At 41.1% G+C, this 16,536-nt stretch overlaps 2 protein-coding genes across 3 annotated transcripts; both read left to right on the top strand.

Annotated features, from left to right (window-relative positions):
• Positions 1 to 369: 369 nt before the first annotated feature.
• Positions 370 to 5,177, top strand: LOC115381630 (tripartite motif-containing protein 16-like). The gene is made up of 2 exons (XM_030083128.1): positions 370 to 423; positions 3,747 to 5,177. Exon 2 carries the CDS (start codon positions 3,800 to 3,802, stop codon positions 4,637 to 4,639), a length of 840 nt encoding a protein of 279 aa, XP_029938988.1. The 5' UTR covers positions 370 to 423; positions 3,747 to 3,799; the 3' UTR covers positions 4,640 to 5,177.
• Positions 5,178 to 11,740: 6,563 nt separating this feature from the next.
• LOC115381652 (tripartite motif-containing protein 16-like) lies at positions 11,741 to 16,527 on the top strand. 2 transcript variants are annotated; one of them, XM_030083167.1, is made up of 2 exons: positions 11,741 to 11,792; positions 15,108 to 16,527. In XM_030083167.1, the coding sequence occupies exon 2, from the start codon at positions 15,161 to 15,163 to the stop codon at positions 15,998 to 16,000; it is 840 nt and encodes a 279-aa protein (XP_029939027.1). In that variant the 5' UTR covers positions 11,741 to 11,792; positions 15,108 to 15,160; the 3' UTR covers positions 16,001 to 16,527. The 2 variants fall into 2 exon arrangements, with proteins under 2 accessions (XP_029939027.1, XP_029939036.1); XM_030083176.1 differs by lacking the exon at positions 11,741 to 11,792 and adding an exon at positions 13,825 to 13,840.
• The last annotated feature ends 9 nt before the right edge of the window (positions 16,528 to 16,536 follow it).

The following is a 16,536-nucleotide window of genomic DNA, read 5'->3' on the forward strand; positions in this document are numbered from 1 at the left end:
GAATTTGGATCATTGAAAAAAGTGACTTGACAATAATGATGATGTTTTTAAATCCTGTGATCTTTTCTCTTTCTGTGTGATGCTGAGACTGTTTCTAATTCATGAACTTAAAACAGTCAATCTGCTCAAACTACAGAAATCCAGCTGGTGGCGTCACTGCCACTGAAATTCCTGTCAATGAAGAGTGTGTTATGTAAAAAGACAATAAAATGAATCTCTGGGATCATGGTGACCGTGTCAGTCCTCAGTGTCCTTGTTGTACTGGTTATGAATGCCACAGGAGGATTGTGGGAAGGTTTGAGTTGAAGTGAGTTCAGTGGGAGGGCCAAGCTGAAACACCTGGTCAGGTGAAGTGACAGGACAGCATTCACACATGAAGAGCATCGAGGCAGCCACATCCCACTGATCAGCATCAACACTCAGGTGAGAGCCTCTGATGCACACACTCTGTCTTCTTCATGGAAAAAAAAAATCGATTTCTTCTCACAAACTATTGATTATGATGAGGGGTAGGGAAAAATAATCAAGTCACATCAGTGTCAGGATCTTTTGTTTGGCGATTTTAAAATACTTCTTTTGTTCAAAAATAGAATTCAAAATGTTGTTTTTTTGTTGTTGTTAACAACAACTAGAAAAAAACAAACCAAACCAAGAAGCACTAAAATCAAAGAATCACAATTTAAATTTAACCGACACCAAAAAAAAAAATAAATAAATAAATAAATAAATGAATAAATAAATGGATAAAAAAAAGTCGAATCGAGAAAGAAGCATATTGCGCCAGCCCTAATTATGTTAGGGATCCTCAAAAGAAGGGAACAAAACGAGCAGGTTCTACGAGTTATGAAACACATCAGGGCCACTCAAGAAGGACATTCAGTTTGCTGCCTGAGACTTTCACCATGTGCACCTGATTCACTCTGCCTGCCTGTTTTAAATCACTGCATTTTCATTTTGGTCACATTCAATAGAAAAGACATGATTAATGTAAATGCAATGGGCTCATTTCTTAAAGTAAATATTTTCAGTTGTATCAATGCAAAAAGATCAAGTTCATTTTTACTGTTTACTCTGAGAATTTATTCCATATTAAAGTAAAATTGGTCCTGTGACTGAAAAATCATTAAAAGTTAAATTGAATCATGAATCAAATGGAATTGATCTGGGAAATCTGAATAGATAGCCAGCTCTGGTTACAGAGTTACGTTTCCAATTGCATTTACAGCATACGATTGAGAGTCTCTTCCATTACTAACGGTGATACGCTGCTCCAATATACATCTCAAGTTCGTCTTAGTCACAAAAATAGTGTAATAATCACCTTCAAATTTAAATTTTCAGGTTTTTCTTTATGCAATGTCTACATCTTTGATCAATTACAGCAGAAAATTCCAACAAGCTCAACATGAAGCCAATTTTAATGATACTTCCTTATGCAAATACTTTGAAATTTTAAAAAAAGTGCTAGTTTATTAGTTCATCCAGTCTTGGCCCACAGGTTAGTGGGTTTGACTTTTATAGTTACGTGTTACAGTAACTCGTCCCATTTCACTGGAGCAACATTTTTTAAATTGTTTTGATATTGACTTGAACTCATTAAATCTGTCATGAATGTGTTGAAAACTGCTGTTACATAACCGCCTCTCAAAAGGAATCAATTATCAGTCGTTACATAACTGCATCAGACGTTCCACTTCTCAATAAAATTCCAGTAAAGACTCTTCAACAACTTCCTGGAGTGTGAAAACTCCTTTCAGTCAGGTTTGTTTTCTTACATCTTGCACAGTTTGGGTCAAAATCACATCAATGTGAGCAGAGATGACTGTTGTAAAACCTAAAAAATACACTCTCTCTGCTCTTTAAAAAAACATTTCCAAATGAATGATGCCACACAGGGAATTTATGAATTCAAATGGACTTTGATTGACTCTGCTGCATTTGAGTCTGTTGCTCATAATATTCTGCTTCACCACATGACACACGAGCTGAGCATCTCTGGAAAACAATGAACTGATTTAAACCCAAATAAAAGATTCTTTGTGTCAGCCATTAATTCCATGTCTGTTCTGAACCCTACATGTGGAGTTCCTCAAGGTTCCATCCTGGACTCACTATCATTTCATGTCTTTATGCTTTTATTAGCCTCTATGCTGATGATACAGATGTTTACATCCAATTTTATCTGGGAAATAATGATTTGGTTCTCCAAAAGCAGCTTCTGCATTTTTGGTTTCGAGTGAAAACTCATCATTCTTTTCATTTTTGTTTCAGGAAATTTTGGCAAGCTGTTTGCACAGAAAAGGCAAACACACCTAAAACAATATTTTCTTTATGAGTCAAATACTGAACAGTCATGGGCCACGGATCGAGCCTTGTGGAACTCCAACTCGACTAGGCTCAAATTAAATATTACTGGAACTCTTGGTTTTTGTGTGATTTTTTTAGTTTTTATATGGAAGAAGTTCCTAATTTCAACATTTGAGAGTCAGCGGCAGATTGTGCGCGTTGAGGCCGCTCCTTGTCATGGTTTGGCATGAGGAAGTTCCACAGCCTTCGTCTTTGATTGTGCGCAGAATGCCATTGTGACTCAGCATCACTAAAATTGTGTCAAATTACCATCAATAGACTTCCCCTTTAACTTACCGACACCTTAACAAGAATAGTCAAAGCAGTGCTCTGTTGTTTCACTTTAGTACTAAAAGGGTGAAATTCAATCATAGAAGTGCAGTAAATCAAACGAACTCTGGTGCTTCTCCCTTTTCTAAACTGATACTGTACAAGTCTTTATACTGAGAGAAATGGGGAAACATCACTGCTTCCAGGAACAATTAAATGTATTTCTGGATTAACTGCTTCTCCTTCTGTCAAAGTTCCAGACTGCAGCTGGATCAAGGTCCACATGTTTGAGCTCAGAGCCAATAAAAACACTGACTTGTTTGGACAATAACAATGTTTGTATAACTGATAATGATTATCAAATTAAAAGCCTTATTTATTCAATATTATTGAATTTAAAACAGGTTGTTTGAACTTGTATAACAGAAATGACACATTTTTCAGATGCTTCAAACTGTCAAAACATGAGGCCCGTGGGCCAAAACTGGCCCAAGAGGCTCCAATCTGATCAAACCCTCAACAGGTTGTAAAAATTGCAAAGAAAATTTGATCTTTTTTAGCAAATTTCTTCGGTGTTGATCTGAGCTGAGATATCCGTGATACCATCAAAGATAGCCAACCAGCCAAAATTATGCTGAGTGAGTTTGTATAAACATTCAGAATGCTACAGCTACAGGAGTTTCTTTAACCTTTCACAGTATTTTTCATCAGAAAGTTCAATTAAAATTGGCTTTATTTTGAGATTGTAGCTGGTAATTTTATAGTTTTGTGAAAATAGACAGTTGAATCATCTGCATAAAGTAAAATGTGAAGGTTTGAATTTCTTGTTGCTTAAATGTTTTTTCAGCCTCTGAATTGAGGATCAAATGTGCAGGAAAAGAAGGAAAAGCAAATCAGCTGTTTGTGGTGTGGTGTTTTTATTGAACACAGTTGACATTATGTTAGGTTTTATATTTTTTCTATCTTTAAGATCAGTTTCTTAGGGTTTGGGTTGTCTGATAGGACTCATGATTCAGAGAGCAAACAGCCACTAGGGGGCGACTGATCATCACACTACATAACTGATGATTCAATGTTTTCTCAGTCAACATTATGAAAAGTAACAGTAAGGTCTTCTTTGTTTCAAACAGAATATTGAAGCTGTGCTCTGAAGCCGACAGTAGCAGCTCACCAGATCACCTGCATGATGGACCAAAGCCGAGGCCGTGAAACAGTCCCAGCTGCAGCGGAAAGGAGCCAGAAGCAGAAGAAGCTGAAGGCGAATCGACTAAACATCCAGCAGAGTATCCAGCAGCGGGAGAACGATGTGAAGCTGCTTCAGCAGCAGATGCAGAAACTGCAGCTGGAGATCACCGAGCTGAAGAGGAAAGACGTCCAGCTGGAGCAGCTGGAAGACAAGAAGGACCACAACCGGTTTCCACCAAGAGGCACCGGAGAGAAGCCTTCAGAGCCACAGACCAGAGCAGAATTCTTAAAATATTCACAGCAGATCACTCTGGATCCAAACTCGGCACACAGACGTCTGTTACTCTCCAAGGAGAACAGGAAGGTGGCCATCAAGCGTCAGGACGACGCTTTCGTTCCTCATCCCGACAGGTTCACCTACTGGTACCAGGTCCTGGGCAGACAGAGTCTGACTGGACGCAGTTACTGGGAGGTGGAGCGGAGAGGGGGAGGAGTTTTCATTGCAGTCACATACAAGAACATCAGCAGAGCAGGGAGTGAAAACGAATGCATTTTGGGGTTTAATGACAAATCCTGGGCTTTGAAATGTGACAACAACTCTTACATGTTTTGGTACAACAAGCAGTGCAGACCCGTCTCAGGTCCTCAGTCCTCCAGAGTGGGAGTGTACCTGGATCACAAGGCAGGTATTCTGTCCTTCTACAGCGTGTCTGAAACCATGACTCTCCTCCACAGAGTCCAGACCACCTTCACCCAGCCGCTACACGCTGGACTGTGGCTCCTCGGCTCTTCTGGAGTCTCTGCTGAGTTTAATGAACCCAGTTCAGAGAACTTCTAATCCTGATTGAAATCCTGCCCGTGTCATTTTCTCATGTAGTTCAGACTACAGAGGGAAACATAAGAAATCATGGGAGGTCCGACCTGCAGAGGCAACAAAGAGGAGCATTAAAACTTCTGTCAATGAGATTCTGGGGTCACGAAGAGATAATCAGGGGTCTTATAACACATGTTGGAGCATCCCATGCTTGACACCGATTCAGAGTTGTGTGATTGAGAATCTGAGAATCTGTTTAATATGTATCATATTTAAATTCAATGGATGACTGGGACCCTCTTGAGGAATTAACTTTCTTTTTGGCATCTCTATATACTAAAGAACAACTGATTAGAAATATGGGAAGTTGCAACCAGTATTTTCACTATTTTCTGATTTATTTAGTTTTAGAACACTCTACTTACATTGTATGTGAATCATCATTTAATTGTTTTCATTGTGTGTGGGTAATGTTTGCTTAATCTGTTTGAACTGGAATATCTCAATAAGTTTGAGCTGTTCAATGTGAGGCAAAGACAATAAAAGCTGAATGTGGAATTAAGACTGAAAGTTTTATTTGGATTAAAAAGCAGGAATGTTTGGTTACATAAACAACGCGTGATGCCAGGATTTCTGTCACACTCACACACATTTCCCCTACTGACTTGAAAGTGAATAAATACCAGCCGAACGGGTTCAAAGTGTTTTTTTTTTTTTTTTACACAGTCTGAATCGGTCGTGGCGCCGCCTGCTGACGCCTGAAATGACAGCACAACAAGACACATTATAAAGTGCAAAAAATGTAGGAATAAAAGACCACTGAATGCTGATGGATGTTTGTCAGATACTCAAATAACTTTTCACTTATGATCAAGATTTCCATCCTCATGTGTCTTAGTAGAATGTTGAAATAAGCAGACGACCTGGAATAGATGAGCTATAATACTGCATCTAGATTTCATCACCTTAAAGAACAGCAAACTACAGTTCAGTTAACATCACAGATTTGAGGAAATGAACAGATGGCGAGGGTCTCTTGGCTGGACTGCCGGAATTACTGTGACCACTCCGGAACGGATGTGGTTAAGACAATAAAAAAAAAAATCTAACTTAGGTAAAAAAAAAAGCTTAATTTCTTCAAAATGTAAGTTAATTTCATGAACAGCTGCTAATTCCATTATCAGAGATGTGAAAAAAGTCACAGCAACATTTTCATAGTGATTACTTTTGAGTTATTTTGAAAGTTGTGGCACCGTATTCATGAGGGGGATGTCAAAAGCGGAGCGTTTAAAAAGTTTCTTAGGTCTCTCAGGTGTACTTCTCATTAACTGAAAGGTAGAGTGGCAGGGGCGGATCTAGGATTCTCAGAGATCAGGGGCTTAGCCCTGAGGGTGCAGATGCCGATCTATTTTTTCCGACATTTTTTGTGCCACGCATACTCAACTATCTTTATTTATTGATTTTTTTTTTTTTTACATCAACTTACCACCAATTGAAAGCTGAGAAAGGCACAGAGAACACTTAAAAATCAGACCCTTTAATGATTCAAATGTCTTACCACAAGCAGCCTTGAAGTCATTGTTTTATGCCTCATGTCCACTGAAAGAAAAAAAATCTAAAATACAAAAGTTATTCAGACTGATCATAAACTAAAGAAATAATAAAATACCTTATTTCCTTCCTGCAGGCTCCCTGTGATCCTGGCTGGCACCTCTGCTGTCCTTTACTGCTCTGTTCTTCAGTCCTGTCTTCCATCCTCCTGTCTCTTCTCTCTTGCTTTCTCTGCACATTTTTTATGATTTCCTGTTCATTTTCCCCCTCACTCTTTCACTCCTTCCTCTCTTCTGTCTCCGTTACTCTTTAAATACAATATTTCAGAGCTGCTCTCATGTCTTGTCATGCCTTTTTTTGAATGTTAAATGTGGGTCATCTCCTGTCTTTTCCTCTTCACTCACACATGAACTAAAATAAATAAAAATATTTAGAGATAAAACCTATGAAACATACTGATATATTGAGTTTAAATGTTTGAAATGTTTCTTGATGAGATTAGAAAATTCTCCCTCTTCTTCAAATAAATGAACTGTTTTAAACTCCCTTGGATTAGCTGAAAACTACATCATGATTAACTGTTGATTGAACACCCAAAAGTGTACATATTAGCTACAATTAGAACAAGCTTAAACAGCTGCCGTAGTACAGTATAATAATCCAAAAACGTCCTATATAATGGCAAAGCACTGACAGGGAGCACTTTTCTGCACAATGAATACTTTAATCATTTTGCTAGTAATACTTTTCATTCATATTTCATCAAGGGTTTTTAGTCTTATCCTGGAATGTAACATTGATCTTGCTGTCTTTCATTTTCAGTGCGGTTGTGTTGCTGTGTTGTTGTGTTGTTGTTGGTATTAACGGACAATACTGATAGCCAGCTGGCAAAATCAGTCAGTTTCACAAACCGGGAACATCAATCTGTGTTGCAGCTGCTGCTGCTGCTGCTGCTGCTGGTGGCGACGTCCACTTTTTTAAAAAAGCTTCAGAAATCCATTATGAGTCGACTCTGGTCAGCAGTAGAGTCAAGGAGCAGCAAATAACGTCATAGACGTGAACGCTTCTTCTTCTGGACAGGCGGCAGACTGCTGGCTGCTCTCCAGCGCATGCTGCCACTCTCTGGTGAATTCCAGTACTGCACATTATACTCAGACCAGCTCGGATCCGCGATCCGGGGCTCTTGACAAAACATCCGGGTAGGGATGTGCGAGTACCGATACCAGGTATCGGTATCGGGCCGATACTGGCCTTATTTCAAGGTATCGGGTACTCGCGAAGGCTACCGATGCCAGCCGCCGATACTCACGGCAAGAAAACCCCACACGTAGTAAGCCCTCCTCACCAGCAGTTGGCGGTAGTGCAACCAAATGGGATGCAAGCTGCCGACAAACATGAAGGAGGAAGAAGCTCCTCTCTGGAGCGCTGACAGGCGCAGGGCTACACTGCAGTGGGCTGACTTCTCCATGAGTCTCATCCAGAGCAGAGACAACAGGAATGAATCCAGAACGGCTGCTCGTCTCACCAAAACTCCGCCGGTGTGGAAATTCTTTTATACAAGTGAAAACGAGCCGAGCTTTGCAGAATGCCAACTCTGCAATGCTAAAATTGCTAAAGGAGGTGCGCGATGTTGTTCATTTACCACGAGTAATTTGTTTAAACACCTCAGGGCGAAGCTTGTGGACGAGAGTCTGACGCTGTTGTGTTGGAAAAAAGAAAACTCCGGCAGCAACTCGACGGCAAACTCTGCAGAAGACCGAGAAACTGAGAGCAGAGATCCGAGAGCAGCACAAATAACACGAGCAACTCTTTAAACTCGGGGGTTGTTCTATCTTTGACTTTAGTTCATAAAAAAATCATTAAAATTAGTACATTTAAAAACCATAGTTTATGTAAAGTGTAAAACTCAGAGAAATTGTTTTATCTTGCACTTAATTTCATTTAAATAAGTGCAAACTCAGTTGCTTGTTTTATTTTTCAGACTATTATTTTGGACTTAAACGTAGTGGCTGGGCTGCCTTTTTATTGGAAATAAAATTCATTTTCAAAAATAATCTCATTGCATTATTTTACATTTATGTATATAAAGTATCGGTATGCAAGTATCGGTATCGGTGAGTACTGAAGATGAAGTACTCGTACTTGGTATCGGTCTGAAAAAAAGTGGTATCGCACATCCCTACATCCGGGGCTTGAGCCCAAGTAGCCACCCCCGAGATCCGCCTATGTAGAGTGGTAATGGAAAAAGATAAGACGAAACAAAGGTAGAGAAGGGGACACGCAAAGGTAGAGCGAGGAAATGTAAAGGTAGAGCGGGGAAACCCAAAGGTAGAGCGGGGAAACCAAAAGGTAGAGCGGGAGATGTAAAGGTAGAGCGGGGAAACCCAAAGGTAGAGCGGGGAAACCCAAAGGTAGAGCGGGGAGATGTAAAGGTAGAGCGGGGAAACCCAAAGGCAGAGTGGGAGATGTAAAGGTAGAGCAGGAAAACAAATGGTAGCCAAGGTAGAGCGGGGAAACCCAAAGTTAGAGCGGGGAAACCCAAAGGCAGAGCGGGGAAACCAAAAGGTAGAGCGGGAGACGTAAAGGTAGAGCGGGGAAACCCAAAGGTAGAGCGGGGAAACCCAAAGGTAGAGCGGGGAGATGTAAAGGTAGAGCGGGGAAACCCAAAAGTAGAGTGGGAGATGTAAAGGTAGAGCAGGAAAACAAATGGTAGCAAAGGTAGAGCGGGGAAACGTGAAGGTAGAGCGGGCAAGTGCATAGGTAGAGCGGGAAAACGCAAAGGTAGAGTTAGGAAATGCAAAGATAGACTGAGGAAACACCAAGGCAGAGCAGAGAAACGTAAAAGGTAGAGTGGGGAGACGTAAAGGTATTGTTGAGTAATCCAATCCAGAGGTATTGAGCGATAACAGGTACTGCGGTATAGAGAAGTTCTAGGACAAACACATACTCGTTGTTGGGTAAGGCACAGCAACTGAGCGGTGATGCCCAGACAGCTCAGTCCAGCGTACCGTTCAGAGGAACACCACGTGTTGGAAGCTGCTCTGAAGGCACAGTGAAATATTTCAAGCATCGCTGGTACTGACAAAAGTATCCCTCAGAAAATCCCAATGCCGCGTTTCTGGTGGCATTCTGACAGAACAAACTCAATCCTTCTTTGACGAAACATTCAATTTTAATGCTCAACACACACACACTCTAATAAAACACACAGCTGTGGTTCGTCCCACCTTCAAATGTTCGCTCCAGAAGCTTTGCCTCAACAGTCCCTTAATCAGTTAAACTCACCTTTCAGTCTTTGCGGTCTCTGGCACGTTTACTCAGTAATCTACAGCGGCCTACTAGGGCCATGAGAATTCCTAAAAGTCTTCAAAAAGATCTTGAAACATTGTGAAAAGTTGTGGGGAAAAAAACCATTGAATCCACTGAGAATAAGGCAGAACTGGTTTGATTTGTCTGTCTTGACGCCTCTGTTTCGAGCTGAAAATGAAAACGATTCAAACTTTAATTTAGACCAAAGTCAGCAGATTTTCTGGTAAAATAATAAAGACAAATAACACTTCACTCAATTGCACTCCGATGGTTAACAAGAAGGTTGTTTCATTCCTTAAAAAAAAAAACAAACAAACAACAGAAGGGTTAAAAGAACAAGCAACAAAACTCCGCCGTAGTGATCTGACTCGTGAATACAGAGCTAGTTTGGACCGTTTTCATTGGTTCAGGGCTGAAACCGATCTGCGAAAGACAGATTTCAATGGAATTAAAAAAGAAAGTTCAGTAGAGGAGGAAAGTGCAGATGAAGGGAAATCGAGCACATGTCGTGTCTTTCAGGTTCCTCCAGTTATCAGTCATTGGAAAGGGTCTGAGTGGTTTGGACCGATGAAGGCGTCGCCGGGACTCCCACGATCCACTGCTCGTCCACCGACTCCACCTGCGTCACGATATCACCGACCTGCAGGGGGAAACAGAACCGAGGCGGGTAAGAACGAAGCTCCGGCATGAGTCCAGAGGAGATCAGCAATTCAGAGGGTTGTGGAGAGAGAGAGAGAGAGAGAGAGAGAGAGAGAGAGAGAGAGAGAGAGAGAGAGAGAGAGAGAGAGAGAGAGAATCGGCCAATCACAGACCTTGAGAGTCAGCTCGTCTTGGTTCTCAGCCGTGAAGTCGAACACTGCTCTGGCCGATCCTCCACTAGCCGGCGGTGGACGCAGGGAGGGCTGGGTGAAGGCCGCTGGGTAAAGCCCCTCCTTCCCGTCCACTCTGCCCCTCCTCCACTCGGCGTCGATGTGCTCCGTCACCCAGATCAGCGCCCCCTTCTGGAAGGACAGGTCCTCAGCCGTCTGACCGGGGAAGTCGAACAGCGCCTCGTCCCATTCCTCCTCCTCCTCCTCCTCCTCCTCCGCCGCCGGCGCCACGTCACTTCCTGGAGTTACCTGGCACTTTTGAGAGGAAAAAAATTGTCAACAGCACGACGGCAGCGAGGAGAGCTTCACCCAGATAATCCATCTCATCCAGAAAAGAAGCCTTGAGGTGAAACAGGAGCTGAGATCCCAGCAGCAAACTGCAGTGAGTGAACTCAAAGAACTTCAGAAGAAGCTGGAGCAGGAGATCGCTGAGCTGAAGAGGAAAGACGTCCAGCTGGAGCAGCTGGCTCACACAGAGGACCACACCCAGTTTCTGCTCAGCTACCCCTCAGTGTCAGCACTCAGTGAGCCCACACACTCCTCCAGCATCCAGACTGCTCCTCTCAGATACTTTGAGGATGTGGCAGCAGCTGTGTCAGAGAGCAGGGAGAAACTACAGGACATCCTGAGAGACACAGGGACAAACATCTCACTGAGAGCTGCTGAGGAGGAGCTGCTACTGCTAATGCTTCAGTCATTAAAGCTGCTGGATGTCTGGGCTCCTCGTCCTCCTCGTCAATGAACCAGGTTAATGTATAATGTGGACACGAATCAGTAGTGATGGCGAGATGAAGCTTCATGAACCACTGTCTTAATTTTCTGAAGCCACTAGATGGTGCTATCCGTTCAAGAAATGTTTGAAAGCACACTTCATTGCCAGTACTTCAGCCTCAATCTTTCAACCAAGAGTGCCATCTTGAGGCTTCAGAAAACAAAAACAGTGGTTCATGAGGCTTCATCTTGCCATCACTACGAAATTTAACTGTTTAATCACTTTAAAGACTGTTTTCCCAGGTCGTTTTTAAGAAGTTGGATCATTGAAAAAAGTGACTTGACAATAATGATGATGTTTTTAAATCCTGTGATCTTTTCTCTTTCTGTGTGATGCTGAGACTGTTTCTAATTCATGAACTTAAAACAGTCAATCTGCTCAAACTGCAGAAATCCAGCTGGTGGCGTCACTGCCACTGAAATTCCTGTCAATGAAGAGTGTGTGATGTAAAAAGACAATAAAATGAATCTCTGGGATCATGGTGACCGTGTCAGTCCTCAGTGTCCTTGTTGTACTGGTTATGAATGCCACAGGAGGATTGTGGGAAGGTTTGAGTTGAAGAGAGTTCAGTGGGAGGGCCAAGCTGAAACACCTGGTCAGGTGAAGTGACAGGACAGCATTCACACATGAAGAGCATCGAGGCAGCCACATCCCACTGATCAGCATCAACACTCAGGTGAGAGCCTCTGATGCACACACTCTGTCTTCTTCATGGAAAAAAAAATCGATTTCTTCTCACAAACTATTGATTATGATGAGGGGTAGGGAAAAATAATCAAGTCACATCAGTGTCAGGATCTTTTGTTTGGTGATTTTAAAATAGTTTTTTTGTTCAAAAATAGAATTCAAAATGTTGGTTTTTTTGTTGTTGTTTACAACAACTACAAAAAAAACAAACCAAACCAAGAAGCACTAAAATCAAAGAATCACAATTTAAATTTAACCGACACCAAAAAAATAAATGAATAAATAAATGGATAAAAAAAAGTCGAATCGAGAAAGAAGCATATTGCCAGCCCTAATTATGTTAGGGATCCTCAAAAGAAGGGAACAAAACGAGCAGGTTCTACGAGTTATGAAACACATCAGGGCCACTCAAGAAGGACATTCAGTTTGCTGCCTGAGACTTTCCCATGTGCACCTGATTCACTCTGCCTGCCTGTTTTAAATCACTGCATTTTCATTTTGGTCACATTCAATAGAAAAGACATGATTAATGTAAATGCAATGGGCTCATTTCTTAAAGTAAATATTTTCAATTGTATCAATGCAAAAAGCTCAAGTTCATTTTTACTGTTTACTCTGAGAATTTATTCCATATTAAAGTAAAATTGGTCCTGTGACTGAAAAATCATTGAAAGTTAAATTGAATCATGAATCAAATGGAATTGATCTGGGAAATCTGAATAGATAGCCAGCTCTGGTTACAGAGTTACGTTTCCAATTGCATTTACAGCATACGATTGAGAGTCTCTTCCATTAGTAACGGTGATTCGCTGCTCCAACAGACATCTCAAGTTCGTCTTAGTCACAAAAATAGTGTAATAATCACCTTCAAATTTAATTTTCAGGTTTTTCTTTATGCAATGTCTACATCTTTGATCAATTACAGCAGAAAATTCCAACAAGCTCAACATGAAGCCAATTTTAATGATACTTCCTTATGCAAATACTGTGAAATTTAAAAAAGCACTAGTTTATTAGTTCATCCAGTCTTGGCCCACAGGTTAGTGGGTTTGACTTTTATCGTTACCTGTTACAGTAACTCGTCCCATTTCACTGGAGCAACATTTTTTAAATTGTTTTGATATTGACTTGAACTCATTAAATCTGTCATGAATGTAATAGCAAGTGTTGAAAACTGCTGTTACATAACCGCCTCTCAAAAGGAATCAATTCTCAGTCGTTACATAACTGCATCAGACTTTCCACGTCTCAATAAAATTCCAGTAAAGACTCAACAACTTCCTGGTGTGTGAAAACTCCTTTCAGTCAGGTTTGTTTTCTTACATCTTGCACAGTTTGGGTCAAAATCACATCAATGTGAGCAGAGATGACTGTTGTAAAACCTAAAAAGTACACTCTCTCTGCTCTTTAAAAAACATTTCCAAATGAATGATGCTGCAGGGAATTTATAAATTCAAATGGACTTTGATTGACTCTGCTGCATTTGAGTCTGTTGCTCATAATATTCTGCTTCATCACATGAAACACTAGCTGAGCATCTCTGGAAAACAATGAACTGATTTAAACCCAAATAAAAGATTCTTTGTGTCAGCCATTAATTCCATGTCTGTTCTGAACCCTACATGTGGAGTTCCTCAAGGTTCCATCCTGGACTCACTATCATTTCATGTCTTTATGCTTTTATTAGCTTCTATGCTGATGATACAGATGTTTACATCCAATTTGATCTGGGAAATAATGATTTGGTTCTCCAAAAGCAGCTTCTGCATTTTTGGCTTTGAGTGAAAACTCATCATTCTTTTCATTTTTGTTTCAGGAAATTTTGGCAAGCTGTTTGCACCGAAAAGGCAAACACACCTAAAACAATATTTTCTCTATGAGTCAAATACTGAACAGTCATGGGCCCCGGATCGAGCCTTGTGGAACTCAAACTCGACTAGGCTCAGATTAAAAATGACTGGAACTCTTTGTTTTTGTGTGATTTTTTTAGTTTTCATGTGGAAGAAGTTCCTAATTTCAACATTTCACGGTCAGCAGGTAATTGTGCGCGTTGAGGCCGCTCCCTGTCATGGTTTGGCATGAGGAAGTTCCACAGCTTTTGTCTTTGATTGTGCGCAGAATGTCATTGTGACTCAGCATCACTAAAATTGCATCAAATTACCATCAATAGACTTTCCCTTTAACTGACCGACACCTTAACAAGAATGGTCAAAGCAGTGCCCTGTTGTTTCACTTTAGTACGAAAAGTGTGAAATTCAATCAGTAAATCACACAAACTCAACCGAACTCTGGTGCTTCTCCCCTTTCTAAACTGATACTGTAAAAGTCTTTATGGAGAAATGAGGAAACATCACTGCTTCCAGGAATAATTAAATCTATTTCTGGATTAACTGCTTCTCCTTCTGTCAAAGTTCCAGACTGCAGCTGGATCAAGGTCCACATGTTTGAGCTCAGAGCCAATAAAAATACTGACTTGTAGCTTGGACAATAACAATGTTAGTATAACTGATAATGATGATCAAATTAAAAGCCTTATTTATTCAATATTATTAAATTTTGAAACAGGTTGTTTGAACTTGTATAACAGAAATGACACATTTTTCAGATGCTTCAAATTGTCAAAACATGAGGCCCGTGGGCCAAAACTGGCCCAAGAGGCTCCAATCTGATCAAACTCTCAAGCAGGTTGTAAAAATTGCAAAGAAAATTTAATCTTTTTTATGCAAATTTCATCAGTGTAGATCTGAGTTGAGATTTTGGTGATGCTGCCATGAAAGATAGCCAACCAGCATTACCCTTAAAGTTATGCTGAGTGAGTTTGTACAAACAATCAGAATGCTACAGCTATCGGACTTTCTTTAACCTTTCACTGTATTATTCACCAGAAAGTTTAACTGAAATTGGCTTTATGTTGAGATTGTAGTTGGTGATTTTTTAGTTTTGTGAAAATAGACAGTTGAATCATCTGCATAAAGTAAAATGTGAAGGTTTGAATTTCTTGTTGCTTAAATGTTTTTTCAGCCTCTGAATTGAGGATCAAATGTGCAGGAAAAGAAGAAAAAGCAAATAAGCTGTTTGTGGTGTGGTGTTTTTCTTGAACACAGTTGACATTATGTTAGGTTTTATATTTTTTCTATCTTTAAGATCAGTTTCTTAGGGTTAGGGTTGTCTGATAGGACTCATGATTCAGAGAGCACACAGCCACTAGGGGGCGACTGATCATCACACCACATAACTGATGATTCAATGTTTCCTCAGTCAACATTATGAAAAGTAACAGTAAGGTCTTCTTTGTTTCAAACAGATTATTGAAGCTGTGCTCTGAAGCTGACAGTAGCAGCTCACCAGATCACCTGCATGATGGACCAAAGCCGAGGCCGTGAAACAGTCCCAGCTGCAGCGGAAAGGAGCCAGAAGCAGAAGAAGCTGAAGGCGAATCGACTAAACATCCAGCAGAGTATCCAGCAGCGGGAGAACGATGTGAAGCTGCTTCAGCAGCAGATGCAGAAACTGCAGCTGGAGATCACCGAGCTGAAGAGGAAAGACGTCCAGCTGGAGCAGCTGGAAGACAAGAAGGACCACAACCGGTTTCCACCAAGAGGCACCGGAGAGAAGCCTTCAGAGCCACAGACCAGAGCAGAATTCTTAAAATATTCACAGCAGATCACTCTGGATCCAAACTCGGCACACAGACGTCTGTTACTCTCCAAGGAGAACAGGAAGGTGGCCATCAAGCGTCAGGACGACGCTTTCATTCCTCATCCCGACAGGTTCACCTACTGGTACCAGGTCCTGGGCAGACAGAGTCTGACTGGACGCAGTTACTGGGAGGTGGAGCGGAGAGGGGGAGGAGTTTTCATTGCAGTCACATACAAGAACATCAGCAGAGCAGGGAGTGAAAACGAATGCATTTTGGGGTTTAATGACAAATCCTGGGCTTTGAAATGTGACAACAACTCTTACATGTTTTGGTACAACAAGCAGTGCAGACCCGTCTCAGGTCCTCAGTCCTCCAGAGTGGGAGTGTACCTGGATCACAAGGCAGGTATTCTGTCCTTCTACAGCGTGTCTGAAACCATGACTCTCCTCCACAGAGTCCAGACCACCTTCACCCAGCCGCTACACGCTGGACTGTGGCTCCTCGGCTCTTCTGGAGTCTCTGCTGAGTTTAATGAACCCAGTTCAGAGAACTTCTAATCCTGATTGAAATCCTGCCCGTGTCATTTTCTCATGTAGTTCAGACTACAGAGGGAAACATAAGAAATCATGGGAGGTCCGACCTGCAGAGGCAACAAAGAGGAGCATTAAAACTTCTGTCAATGAGATTCTGGGGTCACAAAGAGATAATCAGGGGTCTTATAACACATGTTGGAGCATCCCATGCTTGACACCGATTCAGAGTTGTGTAATTGAGAATCTGATAATCTACTTAATATGTATCATATTTAAATTCAATGGATGACTGGGGACCTCTTGAGGAATTAACTTTCTTTTTGGCATCTCTATATACTAAAGAACAACTGATTAGAAATATGAGAAGTTGTAACCAGTATTTTCACTATTTTCTGATTTAGTTTTAGAACACTCTACTTACATTGTATGTGAATCATCATTTAATTGTTTTCATTGTGTGTGGGTAATGTTTGCTTAATCTGTTTGAATCGGAATATCTCAAAAAGTTTGAGCTGTTCAATGTGAGGCAAAGACAATAAAAGCTGAATGTGGAATTAAGA

This window comes from Salarias fasciatus, chromosome 3, assembly GCF_902148845.1.
Source record: "Salarias fasciatus chromosome 3, fSalaFa1.1, whole genome shotgun sequence".
Classification (NCBI taxonomy): Eukaryota; Metazoa; Chordata; class Actinopteri; order Blenniiformes; family Blenniidae; genus Salarias; species Salarias fasciatus.